This window comes from Panthera tigris, chromosome B4 (assembly GCF_018350195.1).
Source record: "Panthera tigris isolate Pti1 chromosome B4, P.tigris_Pti1_mat1.1, whole genome shotgun sequence".
Taxonomy (NCBI): domain Eukaryota; kingdom Metazoa; phylum Chordata; class Mammalia; order Carnivora; family Felidae; genus Panthera; species Panthera tigris.
In genome coordinates, this window is record NC_056666.1 from 18,674,432 (window position 1) to 18,699,608 (window position 25,177).

The 25,177-nt window shown below is 36.2% G+C and overlaps 1 protein-coding gene across 4 annotated transcripts in view; it reads left to right on the forward strand.

Annotated features, from left to right (window-relative positions):
* PLXDC2 (plexin domain containing 2) overlaps nt 1-25,177 on the forward strand; it is a 446,499-nt gene that overhangs the window by 312,652 nt on the left and 108,670 nt on the right. For all 4 annotated transcript variants that reach the window (XR_006219664.1, XM_015537188.2, XM_042991189.1 and 1 more), the window contains exons 5-7: nt 1,384-1,506; nt 8,887-9,005; nt 23,773-23,872. Coding sequence is in view for 3 of the 4 variants with exons in the window: in XM_015537188.2 (XP_015392674.1) it covers nt 1,384-1,506; nt 8,887-9,005; nt 23,773-23,872 (342 nt within the window). In the remaining variant the exon portion in view is untranslated. The remainder of the gene's footprint in view (nt 1-1,383; nt 1,507-8,886; nt 9,006-23,772; nt 23,873-25,177) is intronic.

The window sequence follows — 25,177 nt, forward strand, 5'->3', positions numbered from 1 at the left end:
GTGAATAGCTAAAATTTAATTATACTCTTAATGAAAAATGAAAAGGAAGTCAAAGGAATAAGACATTGCTAAAAAAAATTAATTTCCAAGTAAATAACTGCAGGTTTAAATTTCCAATAACTTATCTAGAAACCATAACTGAGAATTTGAAACAATAATGACCACAATATGCCAATGAAAGCTTTATTTAGACCATGAAGTGAAGTAACAAAAACTTTAACACTTTTTTAGAGGTTTAAATCTACACAATTTTGTGTGTTTTTTGAACTCTTGCTTGTTTTATTTCATTAATTCTTATGAAAATAGAAAATGATCTATAGTAGTCTCAGGTCTAGTTGTGATCGCCTAAACATTACAATTGCGTTATCACAAATAATTTGCTTTGGGTTTTACTTTGTGTGTGTGTGTGCCTTTTTACATATATGTTCTTAATTGTGCATTTCTTAGCTTAATATTAAAATTAGTTATCATTCACTGAGCTGACCGTCTTTTCAGGAAGCAAAAGACCTTGGAGGCAAGAAGCCAGTATTGGATTAACAATGTGTCATGGATAATACACAAAGTAAATAAAGCCAATGTGAATAATTAGAAGTGGGCAGAGTTATAACATAAGACCTATTGAAAGTTAATTCAATATGAAGTTCTTTGTAGTTAATTCCCTCTCATTATCCAACCACTAGAATAGGCTGCCATTGATAACTTTCTAAAGAGAGTCATTTGTGCATTATCAGTGTTTTACCCTTTTATCTGTAACATATAATGCTTTTCTTCTCGATAGAGTGCTAGTATTTTAATAACTGAGCAATGTACAAGTTTTTCTATGGGTGTTTAACATTCTTTCAATTTTGACAAAAAGGTTTAGAATGTTTTCTGCATTTTAGTGTTGAAGATATCCATGTGTGGCTTCTAAAAGGTCCTGAACTGAGATTATAGTTGAAGAAATGCAATTAAACTTTGTGAAAATGCAATTAAACATCATGAAAATGCATTCATTTGTAAAAAGGACTTGCATGTTCAGCTAGTGTTAAAATAACAAGGGATTAATAATGGCAGATTGAATATTTGAATTGCACACCATACTGTATTACCTTTTTAGCCTCATGATCTCTCCCACAGTCCACAGTCACTTTCCCACAATTAAAACTGTACATATTCTAGATTTCTGATTTACCAGTCTGCAAGGTACTACAAAATCATATGAGACTTTGTTCCTTAATCCAGACTGTTGTTGATCAGACGTTAAGACATTCATTATATTCCTTTTTTTAGCCACTTTGATATTTTATTTTCAAAATATGACTGCAACGGAGTTGGAGGTACTTTAATTAAAATTTTATATGGGATTTTCCTTAACTTATTTCCTATTTTTTTTTCCAACCACAGGTTTCATATACACTGGAGAAGTCGTACATCGAATGCTAACAGCCACACAGTACATAGCACCTTTAATGGCAAATTTCGATCCCAGTGTATCCAGAAATTCAACAGTCAGATATTTTGATAATGGTATGTACTGGTTAGCCTGTTCTTTATTGAATGTGTACTTTCAGACATCGATCATCAGATTCATATTAATATTTTATGCCCTGGAGTTTTTCTGGAAAGCTGGATTGTAAATCGCTTGATGCAAATGCCTTGAGTCGACAAATATACTGTAACTGTTAATACGTGGATTGAAGTGTGTGGTCACATGTCACTTATTTATTCATTCATTTGTTGGTTCAACAACTCTTTATTAACACCTCTCTTAGGCACTGTAATAAATGAGTTGCTGTCAATGACTTTCTGAACAGAGCAAATAGATTCATTTAATGCTATTTGCAATAAGTCCTTATTGTTGAAAAAACTAAATATGGATAATTTGTTATCTTCAAATAGAGGCAAGTGGCATAATACTTGGATATTAAATTTCCAAAACTTATGAAGGATATGTACCATGAGATGAACACACCTTTTAAAAAATGCATAGCGGATAGTTAAAATACACTTATGAAAATCAAGTTCTCCTGACTTTAAAATAGGAAATAGAGCCTACCAGGGTTTGTCAGGTATACTGACAATCTATCCTTACTATTTATTATTTGGGGACATATATAATAGCGAAAACCTTGACTATATCACTGAATGCTATTGAAAACTAAGTGAGAATTTCGAGTTATGAAGACCTTCAGATAAATGGATTTTGTGTCTCTATCTTTTGGAAGGCTACATGACTTTAGTAGAGAAAATACGAAAGGAAAAGTTTGTTTTGAAAAATCGAAGATAGAAATTTCTGTACTGCCCAAATGACAGTTTCATCTTTTAAAATTATGGAACTATTTGGTGTGAACAGTTATTTCTACTCTTAATGACCAAGGAAGAAATTTACTGGTGGGTAGTATGGACTTAATAGTGACAGTGGCATTGGGGAAATGTGATCATTTTGCTAAAAGCAATCTTCTGACCAGTGCGATGAACCCATTTTACAGATCAAAATAGCAAACAAAGAAGGAAACTAAATGTAGTTAGCTATATGCTCTGAGAAACACATTTCAAACAATTTGAGTAGCACAAAGGTATGTTCCAAGATTAGGTAACTCTGAGTGTTAGCCATAATAATTACCTCCCCTATTATTTTAAGAGCTATCAAACGCTATCCTACCTTAAAAATATGAGGTGCTAAAGACAAGGGTGTCCAAATAGATTGTAAAGATACTTGGGGTAAAACTATAACCAGACACTTATCTGAAACTTATTCCATGACCTTCCAGCCAGAATCACCTTAGTAAACAGGAAATGATTTGATGAAAGTTGATGATTTTCTAAGCTCTGTCACCTACTAGATGATGTTAGAGACATTTGCTCATGGGGACAGAATTCTGATGACCGACTTTTCATAATATTAACATCAAAATCATAAAGCATAATGACATAAGTAAGTCTCTCCAATAACCACATAGGACAGTGTAGCAACTCATGTGGTCTGATATATGAACATAAGTAACACCTTCATCTTTAAGCTAAGGAAGAACGTCACTAGATCTTGCGCCCATCGTGAAAGAAATGGTGTAGGGTTGACAGTCATGGGCTAGGAAATGGACCACGCTAACTCAGCTCCTTAGAAATGTAAATTCCATTCTTCAACCCAAGGCTTTCTTTTGACAGTATATACTTTCACATCATAATTGTCCAAGAAAAGTGCCTCCCTGGTTTACTTACCCAGTTGCTCCCTCCAGAACAATAGGTGAGTTGGGGGCTACTTGGAGAAATAGATTTTATCTCCAAAAGCCACTCCCACCATCCTGTAGATCATAAAGTTTTAGATTTCAGTAACTTTAAAAAAAAAATCTTAAGTTGATTTACTTATTTTGAGAGACAGTGTGAACAGGGGAAGGGCAGACAGAGAGAAGGACAGAGAGAATCCCAAGCAGGCTCTGCAGTGTCAGCACAGAGTCCGATGTGGGGCTCGTACTCAGGAAACCCTGAGATCATGACCTGAGCTGAAACAGAGAGTCTGACACTTAACCAACTGAGCCACCCAGGAACCCCTCAGTAACTTTTAATAAAAGAGGAAACTTAAAATATTGGTTATTTGACAAAACAGAATAGAGATAATTTAGCTTTATATTTAATAACATTTACACTTAAATAATCTTTCAGTTGTGTATGAACCACTCAGTATGTATGTAGAACCATTCAAATTAATAAATGTTGGGAGAGCTATAATGGTTCTACTTAAAATAAAAAACTTACTTTAAAATAACTTATTGTTATTTTAAAAAGCCTGCTGACAATATATTAAGAATATCTTCGGCACACCTGGGTTGCTCAGACAGTTAATTGAGCATCTGATCACGTCATGATCTCGGGGTTCGTGGGCTTGAGCCCTACATCGGGCTCACTACTGTCAGCCTATCAGCTCAGAGCCTGCTTTGGATCCTCTGTCCCCCTCTCTCTGCCCCTCCCTCACTTGTGCTCTCCCAAAAATAAATAAATACTTTAAAAAAAAAAAAAAAGAAAATATCTTGGAGTGCCTGGGTGGCTCAGTTGGTTGAGCGTCTGACTCTTGATTTCAGCCTCAGGTCATGAAACCAGGGTCATGGGATCAAGCTCTGCATCGGGTTCCACATTGAGCATGGAGCCTGCTTATGATTCTCTCACTCTCCCTGTGCCCCTCCCCAACTCACACACACGCTCTCTGAATGAATGAATGAGTGAATGAATGAATGAATTAATGAAAGAATGAATGAATAAATAAGAATATCTTCATCAGAATTTGCATTAAAGACATTTAATTACTCCATTTATATGGATCTTTCTTTGGCACAAAATTTGAGGTAACTGTATTTCCTTGTATTTAATGCAGAAATCCCTAGAAAGCAAGAACTATTCTGCCCTCCCCCACCATGTTGTAGGAGAACAAACAGGTTCACGCAGGTGTGTCCAAGGCCTTGCAAAAAGTTGTAGAGGCAAGACAGAGGATAGGTCTTCTGCCCTCTATTTTGGTGTTTTCTCTGTACCATTTAAGTGCCTAATAGAAATTAATAAATAAAAAGGAGACTAGAGTTTGAGAGTTGCCAACATGCATGAAGGAAAAATGGTACTGTTAGCAGGCATTTCCTGATCAGAAACCCCTTTACTTCTATGCATATGGAAGTTTCCTGCCTATTATTATCCTCATACCTTCTAATATTTAAAAAAGTGTAGTATAGATACATAGATGCCGATAAAAGAAGAGACTTGAGTTTTCACTTGGAACACGGATTCATGGTGGTGTTCCCTATGTTTAAAAGCACCCAGATAAAATCCAAAAAAATTTTTTGGGGATTCTAAATGTTTACCTCAAAGAAACAAAATACATTGCTATATTGAATATACATATTTGATATATGTATACATGGCAACAGGAATCCCACTGGGAAGTTAATTAACACATCCATCAACTCACATATTTACCTTTTTTTTTTTTTTTTGGTAAGAACAGTTAAGTTTGACTCTCAGAAAATTTCAGTTATGCAATACAGTATTAGAAACTACAATCACCTTGTTATGTATCAGATCCTTAGACCTTATTTGCAGTGTATATGAAAGTTTGTACATTTTTACCAACCTCTTGCTATTTTCTTCATCCCCTAACTCCTGGCAACCAATATTCTAAACCAGTAACAACTGGCAACCAGTATTCTAAAATATATTTCTGTGAGTTCAACTATGTTTTGTTTTTAAATTCCACATGTAAGTGATACTATGTAGGTTTTCTTTTTCTCTCTTTGGCTTAATTTCACTTAGCATAATGATCCATTTATGTTGTTACAAAGGCACAATTTCACTCCTTTTTAAGGCTGAATAATATTCCTCACTGTGTGTGTGTGCGTGTGTGCGTGTGTGCGTGTGTGCGTGTGTGTGTGTGTGCGTGTTCTTTATCCATTCATCTGTAGATGAACACTTAAGTTGTTTCCTTACTTGGCTATTATGAATAATGCTGCAGTGAAAAACAGAGTACAGATATCTCTTTGAAAAGGGATTTTGTTTCCTCTGGTAGGTACCCTTATAGTGGGACTACGAGATCATACTACATTTCTAATTTTAGTTTCTTGAAGAAACTTTATACTGTTTTCCATAGTGGCTGTGCCAGTTTACATTTCAAACAGACTACATGGTTTTCCTGTTCTCCACACCATCTCCAGCATTTGTTATCTCTTGTCTTTTTGATCGCAACAGGTGTGAGGTGATATCTCATTGTGCTTTTCACTAGTGTTTCCCTCATGCCTGGTGTCAAGCACCCTTTTATATCCTGTTGGACGTTTGTATATCATCTTTAGAAAAATGGCTATTTAGGAGTCTCCTTTGATTCATCTTATTTTGGTTTTGGGTCTTCCTGGATCTGAATGTCTGTTTATTTCTCCAGATTAGAGAGGTTTTCAGCCATTATTTTTTTGAACAAGCTTTCTTTCCCTTTCTTTCTCTCTTGTTCTTCTAGGATTCTTATAATATGAACGTGGGTCTGTTTGATTGTGTCCCATACATTTCTTAAGCCATATTTACTCTTTCCTTCTTTTTTCTTCTTGCTTCTCTAACTGGATGATTTCCAATTCCCTGTCTTCGAGTGCATTAATCCTTTCTTCCACTTGACCTACTCTGTTGTTGAACCACTCTTTTAAAATTTTCATTTTGGTTATTGTATTCTTTATCTCTTTGATTTCTGTTGAGTACTTTTTAATGTTTTCTATATCTTTGTTGAAATTCTCACTTTGTTCATGTATTGCTTTTGTAACCTCAGTGAGCATCTTTATGACTGCTACTTTGAATTCATTTGGGTAAATTAACTTACTGCTGTTTCATTAAGATTGGTTTTGGGAAATTTATCTTGCTCTTTTGTTTGGAACATATTTCCCTACTTTTTTTTTTTCATTTTTCTTGGCCGTGTTAGTTTCTGCACATTAGATAAAATAGCAGACTCCTTGAATCTTGTCAAAGTGGCTTATGCAGGACACAAAGCACATCAGTCAGTCCCGCCCAAGCTCCTGGTTGTCTCTCAAACCTCTATGATTGTCCCTGATACTGTTTTTGTTCTTGGTGGTTCCCAGTAGTCGAGAATGTGCCCAGAAGCCATCAGTGTTTCAGAGGGCAGGATCACAGTCAACACCTACATGCAGGGTTTATCTGTGGCCAGACCCTCAGGCAGGAGCTAAGAACGTATGCAAACTACTTCTGGGGAGAAACTGAGATAGGCATTTTTTCCTGGTCTTTCTGCACCAAGCTGGGATATATATAGTCATAAGGGAGTGCTCCTTCACCCATTTAGAAACTGTTTATTTGCCATCATCTTCTAGGTCTTGTAAATATAAGCCTCATTGGCTATCAGAGCAAGGTGATTTGGGTGCCTAAAACCTGGATGACAGCTGTAAAAGTGGGGACACTAGATATATGGAACATTTCTCTCAAGATAGATACTGGCAACTTTGTTTTATTGTTGTAGTTATCCGGAGGGAGATGGTGGGGGGAGTGCTAATTGGCTCTCTTTGGCCATGGGAGGATAACAGTCAGCACCTAGATGAACTAAGTAGAAGCTGGACAGTCATGCTACAGCTTATAAAGTAGGTAGTCTCACCCCTTCCAGGGAAAGACTAGGAGATGGGCACTTTTGCCTGCTCTCTCTGCTAAGCCCTGGGTTAGGTGGGGGAGGGGGAGGATAGCCATGGCAAGTACCCAAGGGCACACCTGTTGCTTCTTTGTTTGCTACCATCCTTGGGACTTGCAGTGCAAATCCAGTTGTCTGTAAGAACTAGGTGATCTGGGAGCCTGGCTCTCAGGCTGCAGCCACAAAAGCTGGGTGCCTGACATGTGTGCAAGCTCTTTTCCAGAAGGATGTCGGTGACCTGGTTTTGTTGTCAGAGTGAGCAAAAGGGAGAAGGTGGAGAAGGTGCCCACTGGCTCTTTTGGGCTCCGGAGAGGATCACAGAACCCAGATGCATGCAGTTTCAATGTGGGCATTTTCTCAGTTGCCCAAATCAAAGCAGTTATTCAGCTTTCGATTTCTCCCACAGGAAACTGTTCTGTGTGTAGCTACACATTAGGTGTGTTCCAAGGGAGGAGGGAAATTCAGAAGCCTACTATGTCCCCATCATGGTTAAAAGCTTTCAGCAGTAAGTTGAACTCAAAAACACAGTGAAGACAGTATTCTGTTTTACATCAATCATCAGGTACAGGAATTAACTCACGAGCAGTCAGATGGATGAAGTGCACAGGGCAAGGTATGTGGGAAGAGGTACGGAGCTTTACACACCAGGACACTCCCGGGCACACCACCCTCCTAGCACTTCTGCATCTTCACTAACCCACAAGCTCTCTGTCGTACGATCTTGGTTTTTCTTTTTCCCTTTTTAATCACATGTTTACTGACCTGGGAGATAAGCTTATCTATTTTGGTTCTGTGAATTTCATTTTCTGTAAAACATTTTTCATTTCTGTAAAACATTTTTTCACAGAATGTAAACAGGACTATTTTTTAACCAAAAAAAAAAATCCAATACTTAGAACTAAGCAAAAGCCTTAGCTCTTCATTTGTTTTCTTTTAGAAAAAAAGAAAGAAAGAAAGAAAGAAAGAAAGAAAGAAAGAAAGAAAGAAAGAAAGAAAGAAAAGACAAGACACAATGTCCGTTAAAACAAAACTATGAATTCTCATTGGTGGCTATTAAACTGTTTCAGTTTATATTTCGTGTTAATAGTTTTATGGCAAATACTGGCAGATTGACTCATAAGAATATGATACATACCACTGAAGACTCATATATCCCAGTGTACTTGAACTTGAAGGGGGCTTCAGAAATCTTTGCCTAGGGCCCTTTAAGCTACCTTGCAGCCTCTTTGAAGCAGTACAACAAAGAAAGAAATACAGGCATTGTGAACCAGAGAAGAAAATTCCCATTAGTGTTGGAATTTTTTTCAGCATTGAAGAGTATAATTCTAAGTATGGAAGAGACATTTTCAGGTCTTTTACAAGTGATTCTAGCTTTCCTGAATGTGTTCGGTTTTTTTCCTAGCATTTGTCAAATATATTTGAAGTGCATTCAATCCACTTGGGCTGCATTTTGAAAGTGGCTCATAGAAATTTAAGCAGACAGTACCCATTAACATTAATGGACTTCCTAAGGCAAAATTCCCTCATACTGGGCTCAATATTAACCTCAGTATGAGATTAGATTTTACTAAATATTTAGAGAATACTCAATTGTTTAAAAATATCTCAAATACAATTTCAGTAAAGAATTCCAATTAACCGTATAAAATTCAAGTAACACAACTACTAGATTTGAAGACTATATGCATGGTTTTGTGAAGTCTCTCACCCAAATTCATTGGTATATTTTTATCAATGTGTTTCTTCTGTTTCGATGGGGTTGATAGGCACAGCACTTGTTGTCCAGTGGGACCACGTACATCTCCAGGATAACTACAACCTGGGAAGCTTCACATTCCAGGCAACCCTCCTCATGGATGGACGCATCATCTTTGGATATAAAGAAGTAAGTAATATATTGATTATTTCCTTTCCCCTTGATCTTGACCTCTATCTTTTTCTCCAAGTGTTAAGAAAGGGACATTTTACAGTCATGAACCTCAAATCATTTTCTCATGTGTTGGTTTGTTTTACTTCATACAAAAAAATTTTTAATATACTAGGTTGCACTGATTGTTAATTCTTTGGGTTTTATTTTATATCCTGACATTATGATCAATGAGTTGCATAAAATTATGAAACAATTATATCCTAGTGGTATTATAATGAAATATCTCTAAGAAAAAAAATTTCCAACTTGGAAGGATTTCTCATCTAAATCTGATTATTTATATTTATTTTTTGTTTGTTTTTCCTTTGTCTATTTCTGTGACATATTTTGGTTCTAATTCCAAAAGTATTAGTATACATGAAAGCTTGTGTGGCTCAATGCCCCAGTACTGAAAGCAATCAGGACCCATAATTCCTTTGGCCAGTATTTATTTCACCCTGAGAGGAAAAATTAATTAGAGGTCTAAGTGACAGAAAGAATAATGGAACTCAAACTTATGGTTTGTTTCATTTTACCAAATTAACAAAGTAAAGAATGGAAATGTATTAAATTATAGCCTTAAATTTACAGAATGTCTAAATTAGAATTATAGTATGTTAAGTTTTAAGAACTCTGTTGACAGTATAATTAAGGACTAATAGACATCCTAAACTTTTAGGGAAGAAAACAAAGAATACAAGAATAAAATTCCAGGAACAGTTGTGCGATATTTTAGGTAGTCACTAGACGTGAGAGGAATTTTGACAATGTGAATTGATGATGGACAATTATTAGCCCGTGGGTTAATGGATATTTATAATAACACAGACTCAGTATCTTATGTGAAATGCATCTTTTCTATAAAGTGAGGGACAGTTATATTTTAATGACATAAGTCAACCTTTGAAAATCTTATAATCATTTTAAATATTTCCACTCCTTTGAAGAATTCTTCCATGTGGAATATAATATAGGATCTGGTCTGCTTGGTGCTTCTTTATCCAGAGCTATGTTTTGATATCATAGTATATCATTCATATATAATATGAATATATATATATTATATATATTCATATATATATATAATATATATATATGGTGTATCTATAGTGTAATCTAGTGTAATCCTGTAACTGCATAGTGACATTATGGAATGTTAGTTTTCAACTATTCTAACCAATGGTGGGAAGTTTTCTGGAAAGATGCAGAGTCCGTAAGTCTAGGGTCTTAAATCTCACTAACTGTAGGCATTTTTGAACCAGAGGTTTGTGTTTGTACTGTGGTCTCTGTCTCTGGTCTTTGTTATCAAAATTGTCATCTTTATTTACATTTTCTCCATGGGTGTCTCACCTAGCAGAGTAGCAGTTCATTTTCCCTATTCCTTCTTTGTAGGGGGTTTGGTATTTTTAAAATATTTTTTAATTTTCTTTATTTTAACCAAAGAAGAATTTTCCACTACGGTTTTCCTGTTTTGTCATGGGTGACATTATACCAGTAGGCAATTTTAACACTTTCTTTATATTCCTAGACTATTATCCTACTGAACATTAGTCCTTCTGAACTCAGAGTTCTAAAGAAGTCATTACTTTATTATTTGCCTTGCCCTTTCTCTGTCCTGGTTAGAAAACAGTTTTCTATTTCATATTCTACCTTTTTTTTTCTGATAATTGCCATGAATTTCATTTTGTTGACGCAGATTTCTATTTGTAAAATTTGCCACAGTAAGGGTTCCCTTGCATTTGAGGGAAAGCTAGATGCTCCTGACACTTCTAGAAAAACATTTACAATCACAATAGCGTAAAATAGTTGTTTGCATAATGTATTACCCTTGACAAAATGTTTTCACATATAGTATAGTTTTCAATTCTTCAACAATGTCCTATATTCTTAATATTCATAAAGGCACTGGCACATGAAAGTAATAATAAATATGTGTGACTTAATTGTGCAATTAGATCATACACAATTATCTTTATTTTATAGCTAAGCAGACTGAGTCGGAAAGGTTAAATGGCATTCTTGTGGGCACAGAACTAGTTAAGGACAAATTCAGGACTAAAGGCTCTAATTTGGTAATCTCAAAATACCTCCACAATTTTTTTCTTTCTCAAGGACATTATGCGTAGCAATTCACATGTCTATTTCTCATTTGTTTTTTAAAAATATTGGTTAATGTTTGGTGTTTAAGAATCTTTTTTTCTGACTCCAACAGGTGACACAATCACAATCTCACAAAGTTAGAAGTATTCTGAGTTAAGGTATAGAGCTAACAAAATCGTAAAGACATAATAAGAGTATAATTTTGTGTTCCTGTCCAGCTTAAACTTGCAGAATCAACATTATAGATAGGGAAGTAAAACACAATTCTTTCTGTAATAGTTGCTACTAACTGGCTAAGGCCAACTTTGTTTTATTTTATTTTATGTTACTCATTTCATTTCATTTTGTGTGAATGAGAAGAAAAAAATCTGATTTATGCAGAAACTACCAATAGAGGACTTGTTTAAATCGTAGAGTAAAATCAGTAATGCATCAAGTAAACTTACTGATGCAAATTTCATCTTTATTTGCATCAAGTGATTTATGTCAGTAGCTAATGATGTTTCCTGTGTTAATTGTTAATGTATCAACTGCCCATCCTAACCACTCAGATGACTTTCAACTCTCATGTCCCATGTATGGTCATTTTTCCAACAGCATAATTTTTCATGTGCAAACCAGATCAATAATGGTCAATAAATGAGAACATATATTTGCACTTATACTAATCTTGCTTGTAATATGATTGAGATAGGGAAGTACTACTGATGTTTAAAATCAGAGTGAACACAGATTTGCTCGTGGCATTTGATGGTCCTTCACCACAGTCCCAATGTTCTCTTAGCCATACTAGTGAGAGAAGTCATGGCAGCATGGATTCATTTAAAGAAGTAAGTTATCTCTCCTGATTGTCACTCTGTATTCTGGAACCAAAGATTTAAAATTCTGTTTTAAGTTATTGTTACGCAGCTGTTTATTGTAGTTAACTTCAAAGAAATAGTTTACTTAGGATGAAGCCAAATCACAAAAAACATACTTTTTCTTAATTTCCTGTCAGATTACCAACTGTTCCCTTTATGAATGCATTTTCCAATTTCACAGTATCCATTTGTTTCTTGTGCATAGATTTAATTACCTGATAAAATTAACCATCTTCTCATCTACTGACTTAATATATTAATAACAGTTCCTTTAAAGTTCATGGCTGATAACTAATATCTAGATTGCCTCTGGGTCTCTTTCTATCAGCTGTATTTTTTTTTCTTTTCCTCTAGATTTTCATTCATTGGTCATGGCTTTTTTTGTGTTAATTAATTTATTTATTTTTAATTTACGTCCAAGTTAATTAGCATATAGTGCAACCACGATTCCCCCCTCCCACAACCCCCCCAGCAACCCTTTGTTTGTTCTCTATATTTAAGAGTCTTTTATGTTTTGTCCTCCTCCCTGTTTTTATATTATTTTTGTTTCCCTTTCCTTATGTTCATCTGTTTTGTATCTTAAATTCCTCATACACCTGAGTGACGTCATATGATATTTGTCTTTCTCTAATTTCACTTAGCATTTTATACCCTCTAGTTCCATCCACGTAGTTGCAAATAGCAAGATTTCATTCTTTTTGATTGCTGAGCAATACTCCATTGTATGTGTGTACCTTTTCATCTTTATCCATTCATCCTTCAGTGGATATTTGGGCTCTTTCCATACTTTGGCCATTGTCGATAGTGTTGCTATAAACATTGGGGTGCGTGTTCCCCAATGTTTGAAATCGCACACCTGTATCCCTTGGATAAATACCTAGTAGTGCAATTGCTGGGTCATAGGGTAGCTGTATTTTTAACTTTCTGAAGAACCTCCATACTGTTTTCCAGAGTGGCTGCACCAGTTTGCATTCCCACCAGCAGTGCAAAAGAGATCTTCTTTCCCTGTATCCTTGCCAACATCTGTTGTTGCCTGAGTTGTTAATGTTAGCCATTCTGACAGGTGTGAGGTGGTATCTCATTGTGGTTTTGATTTGTAGTTCCATCATGATGAGTGATGTTGAGCATTTTTTCATGTGTCTGTCAGCCATCTGGATGTCTTTTTTGTGTCTATTCGGCTGTGTCTCCTTTTATGCTAGATAATTTTTGATTGAATGTTGGGCATTGTTTACAAACTACTAAAGGAATAGATGGAGGTTGTGGACGTTGTTTTCTTCCTCCAGAGAGGGTTTACATTTTTTGTTTGACAGGTAGGATGGAACAGATTATTTTTTTTTAATTGGCAAACATTTTTAATTTTTCCAAATTTTTATTTAATTCTAGTTAATTAACATATAGTGTAATATTTATTTCAAGAATAGAATTGAGTGATTCATCACATACATATAATATGCAGTGTTCAACACAAGTGCCCTCCTTAATACCAAACATATTACTTTAATACTGTCAGGGCTAAGCTCTTTCAAAGTTGAGCATTAGTTCTTGTAAAGACTGTTAAATTTTGGGTTAGCACTTACTTTTAGAAAGTAGTCCTTCGGGGGCGTCTGGGTGGCTCAGTCAGTTGAGCCTCCAACTTCGGCTCAGGTCATGATCTCACGGTTCGTCTGAAGTTTTGTTCAGTTTCTCAATGTCTGAATCTTGCTTGTAAATTACCAAATGCCTTGACAGAAAAGTGGTATTGCATTCACTTCTGTGATTTCCTCTCTCTGGAATCTTGGCTTTTCAAGTCTTTGCTCTTTGATGGCCACCTGATGCCTTCAACGGGTGCTTTCCATATGTTATTTATCTTTCCTGCTTGATCTCAGTAAGAGAAATGGTCTCGTACCAGTTTGTCTGCCATAACCAGAAATCCCATTCACTTTTAACAACAATCCCCTAATTTGATAAAATCTAACATTTATTGAGCTCTTCATATATGCCAAGCAGAGACCTAAGTGTTTACCATTTAGCTCATACAATTCTCACAAAAAACAAGAGGTAGTTGCTTTTATCATTTATAGAAAGGGAACCTAAAACACCCAGAGACATTCAATAACTGTCCCAAAATTGTGAAACAAAGATTTACCCAAAGTCATCTGGATATGACTCCAGAACCTGTATTCCTAATCACTGACCCCTACTGCCTCCCTCCAAACTTCCTTTTCAAGAAATGCCTGAACTGCTTCACTCACTTTGATATTCTCTATGATCTTTCCTGGCTGGTCAGTATTATACTGTAGCTCTGCCCCCTTGAGAGCACAGGTAAGAATGGGTCGCGTTTCCATAGCATTATCCTATTTATTTTGTTAATTTTTTTTAACGAAAAGAGGTTGTACCTAGGTAAAAAATAATAAAAATAAAACATGCACCCTTTCTTAGACAAACAGAATTTGGAAAATCACATTCCTATTTCCTATTCTGTCAATAACCAGCTGTGACCTAGAACCCATATTCTTTATGTTATTTTTATATTTTTAAATGTTTGTTTATTCATAAAATAAACAAGAGACAGAGCGTGTGCACCTGAGTGGAGGAGGGGCAGAGAAAGGGAGAGAGAGAATCCCAAGCAGGCTCTGTCATGTCAGCATACAGCCTGACACACGGCTGCATCTCATGAACCATGAGATCACGACCTGAGCCGGAATCTAGAGTCGGACGCTTAACCGACTGAGCCACCCAGGCTCCCCTTTATGTTATTTTAGTTACTATTGAATAGTGATCGTTGTTTGTTTCATTATAGTAGATGTAGACCTAAAATCTGGGATCATGGATAATGTACCAAGGAACTTACCTATTCATAAAGAAGATTTTGTTCCAAAAACATTAGGGATTTGAAATCAGATATCTTACAGTCCTGATGCTCTCTTTCCTAGTATATCATCAAAATTTAGAAGTTGCATTTCCTTTGACTTGTGTTTCTCTTTTGTATTTTGAATTTATTACATTATTTCTCCTATTGTATTTTGAATTTGCTGTTATTTTAGATACAAACTAGGGAAGGACATGGTTCTTCCTGTGTCTTTTGCAAATTCAGTTATTTAGCTCATGAGAGGAAGAGGGTAGTCATCAATTTCAGACAACACAATTAAAAAGAAAGTCATATAATCCTTCTATAAGGTGGTGGGGAAATCACAGAGAATGCATACCCTACTTACACGTCCACCTATTCTATCCATTTTCTTGGTTCAATACCTTACTACCTCCTCAGCAAATTTTAGAGGAGGTCAGTATAGAAGAACTCTATTGTTTATTAAGTAAAATCACTTTCTAATCTGTTTCACCATTTAAGTATTTAAACTTAATGTACCTTAGTGTAACATCCACTGTTTCCATGGAAGAAGGCATAGCTAATAAATCAGCATTGCCTATTTGGTATAGGTTTAAATGGCACCCTTAATGCATTCTTAAAATTTCCTTCAAGACTCTTTCTCTTATTTGAACTGTAATGATTCTTCATTCATGATAATCATCCCGAAAGTATTAAAAGATGAACAATTGCTGAGCTTGTGGAATTTATGGAAAAAAATAATTCAAGAGAGTAAGAGAAAGCCATAAGAACTGAGCAGTGAAACATTTACCTTTGATATGAAGTAATTTGCCTTTATGACTATTGCTCTGTGTGTGAGAATGTTGGACATGTGTTTATATAATATATTGCATCCAAAAAACTTTATAGTTCTCCCTGTAGAAAAATATATATGTGTGTGTATATAGATATACACATACATATATGTATGACATCTATACATGCTCATTATATATTCATATACTTATGTTTTTTATTTAAATAAAATCTATTTAATAAATTTATGATACGAGATTAAGAAAACCCAGGTGACATAAAATGCTGATTATAACTCTCAAGAAATGATACGAAAAAATGGAGACACAGATGATTTTACATTATAGCATTATCCTGTATTTTAAATACATGAAATGTAAAATTGTATCAGCATGCCTTTATTTAGGATCTACCTCATTTGCATTTGTGGATGTATTGGATGGTTTAGTTATATCACACATAAAACTTCCTGATGTTTTAGTTTCTTTTTACTTTTCACAGTGTGAGAAGATGACAGACTGACCCGCTTTCCCTTTATAATGTTTCTATAACAAATGCTGTGGGTAAGAATCAATCAATCAATCAATCAAGTAGCAAGGTAGAAGGATCTATCTAGAGGAAGTAATTTTAGAAACAGAAACTTGTTCTAATGCCGGCCCTGCCCCTAGCTGTTTCTCCTCAAAGTCCTTCTTCCTTTCCACCCCTGAGATGTCACTGAGATGTTGATCTTGCCCATATCAGCCCGACTCCCTGCTCGGTGCTTCAAGACCAAAGAGCTCTCTTGTCCCTCCCTGAGGTAAAAGGTCTGTGCAACCTACATGTCTTTCCAAACCCAAGGAGTTTCCCAATCCCCACCCTTTTCCCCTAGTGTTTGATTGCCAGGCCATGTGTATGCAAGCTCCCTTGTCTAGCTGTAGTCCCAGATAAAGGCCTCACTATAGTCTTATTGTCTTGAGCCCAGTCTCACGGCCTTCTACAGGCAGGCATCTGCCTCATTGTCTTATTTTATAGGAAGCTCCAATTCTACTTGTCAGTTCAGTAAGGGGCAGTCTTTAAATCACAGGTCACAGCGGTGTGTGTGTGTGTGTGTGTGTTGTGTATAAAATGGATATGTTGTCAACATTTAGATATCAGAGGATTTTAAATAAAAATATAGATTTGTATCACCCCTTGAGAAATTGGAAGCCCTAGCTCATTTGCCCTACATTTCCACACAGCAACAATTGGCTGGGAAATGTACTCAGGGTATGTTCCCTCCAGTTCCCTCCCACAGCAATTTCTTCTTTCTTACCCTAGGCTGGTGCCAGTTTATGTAGAGATTAAGTCTGAAACCCCTATTTTAATATAGGAACTATCTTATGCTGTCTCCTTCCAGATTTTCTATAGGGTGTGATAGTGGAGATGGGGAATGGAGGGATGTTAAGAATGTATCTTTAGCGTGTGACTTTCCTTTGTTTTCATGCCATCAACTTTATCTCTCAATACCTGGCATATGGAAAGAGTTCAGTAACTGTAAGCTAAAACAGGATTAAAATAATCGTGCAAAATGCTAACAATATTCAGGAAAGCAAATGGATTTTTATATTGTCAACTTTAATGGAAAGCCTTTCTATTCAAATGCAGTTTTCAGACAACTAAACACTAATACTCAGGACTTCGTGTTGTTTTGATAGTAATAAAAGAAAGTATGGCTTTTTATAATTGGATACCCTACTGCGAGTAACACAGAAGCCAGATCTGATATTTAAGGATGATGAGGTAGGAAGCTTAAGGTTGAATGCAGGTGAGAACGGGTAAACTAGTAAGCTTTGGATTTTTTTTTTTTAATGTATATATATTAAGCTACTAGACACCATGTGGCTGATTAGCAAGTGAACAAAAATGAGTTTAGGGTAATTCTTCTCCAGTGATAGGCATGTGATTCATACTTTGGAACACCACACTTAACAATCAAGCCCTTGCTGAGATGCTATGCTGCCTATTAGATAGATAGCTGGGTCCATAATGGAAACAAATGAATGTTTTGGCAAGGTTTGCAGTGCAGAAGAGAGAGGAAAATAAAGTTCCATTACCTCTGACTCAAACAGCATGCTGTTATCTCCCTAACTGCTTTAGAGGCAGACAGAAAAGCTCACATTGTATGTGTCGCATTTATGCCTCTGTGTCCTGCAGAATGATAGCACAGCATGGAACAGAGCCGCTTTTGCCTCTGAACCTTCCTTGAAGGACCAGGGTGCTCTGCTCTACCTTTACCCGCCCCTGATATTTTTTCCTGCCTTAATTTTGTCTGCCGACTGCAAATCTTTTCTGTGTCTGTACTTCATATTGCTTCCCTATTTCACTTGTAGAAAAATTTATACTTACTTAAATAATAAATTCATTGGTGTCCTGTAAAAATGGAACAAAAATCAAACACCTAAAGAAAAGAATGTAGAAATGCTTGTGTAAGCTGAAATGGAAGCATATTTTAGCGGGTGCTAATGTTCCTTTCCTATAAGTATCCTGTGGAATGAATGTAATTGTGAAACTCATTCTCAAAAATTTATGATTCAGTACAAATCATACAGAGGCCAAGTGAAAATTTAGCTTTGCTTCAGTCATAAAAAGGCAACTATTATAGGCACTTGAAAATAATGAAGCTACATTTCTTCTTTTTTTTTTTTTTTTCTTAAAGCATCTGTAGTTTACAATTGGTACTGTTTCAGGATGGCTTCCTGAAAACCCCAGAAACTAACTTTGGAAATATTTTGAGAATGACTGTAAATTTGTAGAATGAATAAAAAATATAGCTGCCCATACAGCAAAGTTTTTAGAGTTCTCATACTTGGACATCCTCATTGGCCATGACTTCTCTGACTTCGTATCTTTGTGCATTAAGAGTCGTCTGTGGAATAGATGATTGTGACAATATGACACACCCTTTCTTGAACTAATTCTGTGTAATATCAGCTATAATTCTAGATGGTTTATTTATACATAAACACACACACACACCACATACAATTGCTTTGTTGCAAAGTAGTTCCAGTTAAATGTGGCTTTTAACAGTACTCCCGATTCATCTTAATGGTCTCTAATTAAATACTAATATGGAAACCTGCAGACTGGTCTGACTTGCTCACAGAGAGCTGACGCAGCCCAATTCCTTTGGCTGCAGTAAGTGAGAGGATGAACAATCCTTTCGGAGAACAGCCCCATGCCTTTGATGTCTTGAAATAAAAAGATTACAGTCCAAGAAAGTGAGGTAAAAAGGATATGACAATATCAGGTGGAAAGAGCCAGACTATTTCTGAAAGGAATCTGTGAGAAAGCCTAGAATTGTTCATCTTTTCCTCATTAATCTTTTACACTATTAAGCATTTAATTCAATTGCCAAAAGTAGTTTTTTAAAAACCTGATATGTAATTGTTTCATAAAAGACTTGGGTGCCTTCTAAGAAAATGTAGGGAATTAAAAGCTTCTCGTACATTTTCACTTTAATATTTAATTAGGATAAAAGACCATAGTTTCAGAAAATCTGTGCTTTTATTCATGAACTCTATAAAATTTTAAAGGAAAGCACTTGAGGCCAGTGGAATGGCCATAAAATTGTCCTTTTCCAAACTTTCCTCTTCTCATTTTGTCCATCTCGGGACATTCCAGTACTTTTCTTCAGTGCTGCACAGGCGGCCACCTGCACAGGCAGACAACTCCTTATGGCCTGCGGTGTGAAAACCTCCCTGCGGGTGGACAAAATGGCGGCCCTAAGGAACTACTCAACTCCCTTCTTCCTGCTATTCAGACCAAAGGCTGTGGTGACGTCATTGACTCTCCTATTTCTCCCACTCTCCTCACACCCATGGCATGTCTTGATGGCAGCGCCTTCACAATTCACCTGGAATCCATCTTTCCATCCCTTCTACCTCCTACACATATCACTCCAGTGTAGTCCATGCCACCCATCTCTTATCCTGACGATCGTGATACCTTCCTAACTAGTTTTTCTGTCTCCCCTTGCCTCTTGCAGTCTTGACCACACAACAGATCACAGTATGATCTTTTGCAGATGTAAAAGAACAGCCTTCCTCTGTTCAAAACTCTCTAAACCATCACTGTATAACATGAAATAAAATTCCGAGTCATTGCCATGGCTTGCAGGGAATGTGTGCTCCCTTTGACATGCCCCCACCTCCTCTCATCTCCTTTAACTATCTTATCTACTCCTCATGCTCCAGTGATAACCTTTGAATTCTGAAAGTCACCAAAAACAATTTAGTCAAAGCCTTTGCCTGTACTGGTTCCTGTACTCAGAATTTTCTTCAAATATCCACATGGCAGGCTCATTACTACAGAAAAATCATCTCATCACAGAACCTCTCTGTGACTCCTCCTAAGGAAGCCCCCATGCCCTTCGAGTCTCTTTGCCACACTTTAGTTTCCTCCTTAGCACTCACCACCGCTCAGCATAGTTTAATTCTTACATTCACTTTTTAATATCAGCCCCTGCCCTCTAGAATGTAAGCTCTATGAGAGCAGCGTCTTTGTTCTGTTCTTTTCTATGATTCTAGTGCCTACAGTAATACACAGAAGATATTCAATTAATATCTAGTAACTGAGCAAATTTATTCTATATTATCAAATAGCATGGAGAGTATATATGCCTTTTGGAGAAAAGAATTTTTATATAGTATGTAATATTCTCAGAAATTTATTTTCTGCTTTATATTTCCACATTATATTAAGACTTATAGTAGAGTTATTTATGGTAATGGTGGTTTGTCTGACCTAGTCCTCAGAAGTCACTGTCCCATGAATAAGTATAACTAGAAAACCGGCAGCAAGTTAAAATGTTACCCTTAGAAGCAGACAAAGATTTCTGCCTACCTCAGTTCTCTTACAAACAGGTACAATTTTTCACCCTTGTTAACAGTTTACTTGTTGAAGCGTGGAAAGGTCAAGATCATTCAATAGAGTGAAACCATTGAATTGAGGTTTGAAAGGGTCTTTACAGGTGATCTACAATTATCTTCCTAAAGGGTTTGGCCAATTTATGATAGGATTGTTTTCAGTGACAGAACACTGTCGACATTGTTAGGTTACCCATTTTAGTTCCAGATGGATTTTCCTTTGGTTAAATGAGTCTGAATCTAGGTAACTTAGACACATTGGTCTTCATTTTTTGGAATCGAGAGGAAAAAGAATAAACTAGGAAATAAAGAGATCTAGAAGAGTGAAAGCAAGATGTAGAAAATGGAACTTTCTACTGGAACGTTCCAATCTTTCAAGTTTAATTGTACCTAGAAGTGCAGAGATATTTATCTGATTCCCTGAAATCTAGGAGGAAGAATGCTACTTCATTTTGTGTAGAAACACCAGAGAAGTTTGTATCTGCTATTAGATCTCTAATAGAAAATGTATTGGTTAGTATTGCTGTGTAAAAAATCACCCGAAAATGTAGTTACCTAACTCCATATCTTATGTCTCACAAGATACCTATGGATCAGCTTGGCAGTGCTACTGATCTGGTTTGTACTCTCTTGATCTCAACTGGGCTTATTCATGTGTCAGCTGTTAGCTGGTGGATTGGCTAGGAGCTAGCTGGTCAAAGTGGACCTCTGTTGCAAAGGGAACTTTCCTCCATATGCCTCTCCTATATTTTCAGCAGAGCAACAGCATACATTCTCATGGCAGTGGCAGGAGGCCAAGAAAGAAGGTGGAAATGTACAAATATATTTTCGATCCTCTCTTTTGCTTCACATTTGCTGTCATCTCCCTTTGTCATATTACTGAGCCAGAGTCCAAGTGGGAGGGGATCAAAAGTGACAAGGCAAAGGGTTTGGAAAGAAGGAGGCCATTGATGTAGGCCTTTAGTACAATCAGTCCACCACAGGTATAAAGCACGGGAGGAGAGGGTTTGACTTAGAGACAAAATATAAAGGAAGGGAGAGAAAGGAAGAGAGAGATACAATAAAATCAAAATGAAAGATGCCTAGGTGAAGAAGGTGATAAGGAAGAAAGATTGAAGAGGTGGAATAGAAAATCTAAAAAGAAGGGAAAGCTATGATAAGGAGGTCTGCAGAAACAAAACATGTGACCTAAAAAATAAACCTTATATAAAAATACAATATTCATGGCAGTATAATAGGATTTTCCAGTTGAGAGCTTTATGAACTCAAGTTTTGCTTTGAGTATGGGATAAGAGGAATACAATCACTTACACAGAATTATCTGGTAAAATAGTTCTCACCTTGCAGAGGAAAATTATAGTCACAGATGTTGGAGAATGAAAGCAAGTGATGAATACAAGTTAGCAAAGTTCTCATACTTAATCCTGATCAGGCGTGTACTAATGCTATTTGGCAATTGTGACTTTGTTTTGTTAGGACATACAAAATATAACTTGAATTGGAAATATTTTCTATGTTTTTACTAATTTTTTGTCTTTTTGTCTTTAATTGTGTCCATCTCAAATGTAAATGACACTTATATTAACATTTCTGCCTCAACATGGCATATAAAACTGGGTAATAGTATAGAGTCCACTAAAAAAGGAATTACAGGGGTGCCTGGGTGGCTCAGTCGGTTTAGCATCAGTCAGTTTAGCATCTGACTTCAGCTCATTTCATGAAATCGTGGTTTGTGGGTTTGAGCCCCGTGTTGGACTCTGCACTTACATCTCAGAACCTGGATCCTGCTGTGGATTCTGTGTCTCCCTCTCTGCCCCTCTCCCACTCTCTGTCTCACTCTCGCTCTCCTCTCTCTCTCTTAAAAATAGGTAAACGTTAAAAAAATTTTAAAAGAAAAGCAATTACATATATGATACTGAGTATGGCTTACTAATCACTAAATAAAGTATGTCAGAGTTTCATTTAGTGAATAAACCTTTGGGACAGAAATGTTGGCTTTGCTTTGTTTGTTTCTATTGTCCAGATATCAGAATACTTCATAAGGCTGGTTAAGAACTGGACATACTGAGATAAAATTGGCAATACCTTAACATTGTTTAAGAAAGGGATGAGTTAGTACATAAAGAGAAAACGTCATCTTCCATTTACTTGAAATAATTCCATAAATTTCAGATACTTAAAATTTCCTCTTTTAATTGGTTAATTGTGACCAAATAGCCCTTTTAAAATTCCCCGATGTCATGGGCAAAAATAAGCAGTACATTCCTTATTGTATCTTCTCTCCAAGTTTTTCTCCTTCCTTCTCATTGCTACCCTGGTTATTATGGTTTATAAGACAAGGTCAGATCTAATAGGTTCTTGAATGAATTACCTGCAGATGGCCCACAGTCTGCTTATGCCACCTTAAGATTTGTCGGTACATCCATCCTCCCCTTGTTGTTTCTTGTCCCTTTATTTATTGCAGACAGTTTCATGCCCATTTTTATTTCTATAAAACTGGTAATAAACATAGTAATCATCTCTCCAGTGACTGTTTTCTAAATCTAGAAAAATTGGCTCCAAGGATTTGTCTCATTTGTAACTCTTTAATATATTCTCAATGTGTTTTAATTTTTTTAACTGTGAATATTAAAAATGGCTGTCATATTCAGATTTGGGTTCCACTGAGATTTAAATTTAGGAAATGTGACCTTGAGATGACCCATCATAATTCATAAAGTTTTCCATGTAAGTTTCAATCAGAATAGTTCAACATCCATTAACATTTGCCGAGTTTCACTATCTATTAATCAACAGTGATATTGTTAAATATATATTTAGCAGTGCACTTACTTGTCCTTCTCTAGGTTTTAGATCTATAAGGCCACTTGTAAACAAGGATTTTTTTAAAAACCCATGAAAAGTAATATACAGTATTTTAGGAAAACAAATGGTACAGGAAGAGTCTATTCCCGAAATGAAAGCCAGCACTAAATGTGTTTACAGTGTGCCTATACGTGTGATGTTTTCAGCATTCGGCACCAGTTAGATCCTCAGAAAATCTATTTACTTTCATCATCAAGTAGCTGTCTGTTGGACCAGGAGCTCTTTTGTCACGTTAGCCCATCAAAAGCGCTAAACAGATGTTATTTTTTGGTATTGTATGTCTTCCTTCTCTAATATTTCCTGCTCACTCTCCCTGGTCCTTCATCTCCAGCACCTGATTTTCTTCAGTAAACAAGATGATCATGCTCCCCACCGCCACTCCGAAATGAAATTCAAATCTAACACGTAGCAATCTGCTTTTTCTTTTCCAGATTCCCGTCTTGGTCACACAGATAAGTTCGACCAATCACCCAGTGAAAGTGGGACTGTCTGATGCATTTGTCGTTGTCCACAGGATCCAACAAATTCCCAGTATGTAGAAGAAGGGTAATCGCAAAGTCTGAGCCTCCTGTGGGGGTAAATTTAAAGGAGATTGAGTTTAGGCAGATGTGACTGTTTGAACAACAGAACCACTTAGCGGATTGCTGCTTGTAGATTATTGTTTGGTTTATAACTCTTATTGGTATTCGCTGTCTCTCTGTTACTCTTCAACTAATAATTTAGGTAAAGTGAAATCAAATAGCTAAGCCAAGAGTGTGTAATTTTGGATTCTTTGGTATAGTTAGCTTGGTTGCACAGATCTATTTTTTTTTTAATGTTTATTTATGTTTGAGAGAAAGCACAAGGCAGGGAGGGGCAGAGAGCATCTGACACGGGCTCCATGCTGACAGCAGAGAGCCAGATGCGGGGCTCGAACTCAAGAACCTTGAGATCATGACCTGAGCCAAAGATCACGACCTGAGCTTAAGTGACTGAGCCACCCAGGCACCCCACACAGCTCTATTTTTATCATTAATAACAAGAAGATAAAGGAATGATAGATGATTTGACTGATAGGTATATGACTCTTATTTATTTGTGTAGCTTAAATTTACTAACAAAAGAGCAGTTTGCGCCGTTTTATGTCTATCATGTTTATACAAAAGTGTTTGATAGTCTAAAAGAAGATGACAGAAAAAAGTATAAAGTGAAGTAAATAAAAATTTTTGTGGGACTATACCTACCAGAGAAGAAACATAGTTTGTTTAAATCATTTTTACTTATCTAGTCTAGTTTACATTTGTAGAATAAATACATATATGTTACTTAGTCAGCTGTTCATCATATTAGAAATTCAGAATATTAGAAATTAATCATATTAGAAATTCAGAAAACCACCACTGGTAGTAATTCTGATCACGTATATAGCCATCATTTGTAAGTTTCTGTGTTTTAAACCTTCACTATTCTAGAAGAGTCCTGAGGGATGCTTGGGTGTGTTAGTACTGATGTTTGTTTGTGTCCTAAACATGCATATGTAAAGCAAGGGGTGATCATGAAATACCAAGATTAGATCATGTGTTTCCCTGTTTGGTTCAAAGTCCTTATATTCCACTATAGGGGTAGACTTAATTTATCACATGCGTATGCTATTTGGTCTTCCCTTGAACTAATTCTGTTTAATTATATCATCTCTCAAATACAGAGGAGGTAAATGGAGTGGAAATTATTTAGATTTTTCAGAGCAGCGGATTGGCTGGAAACGTTATAGGGATTATCTTACAACTACAATTTAGAATGACATTCAGATGTGGGAGTTCTGCTTGCTGAAGAACCTGAGTCTTTCATGGCGGTTTC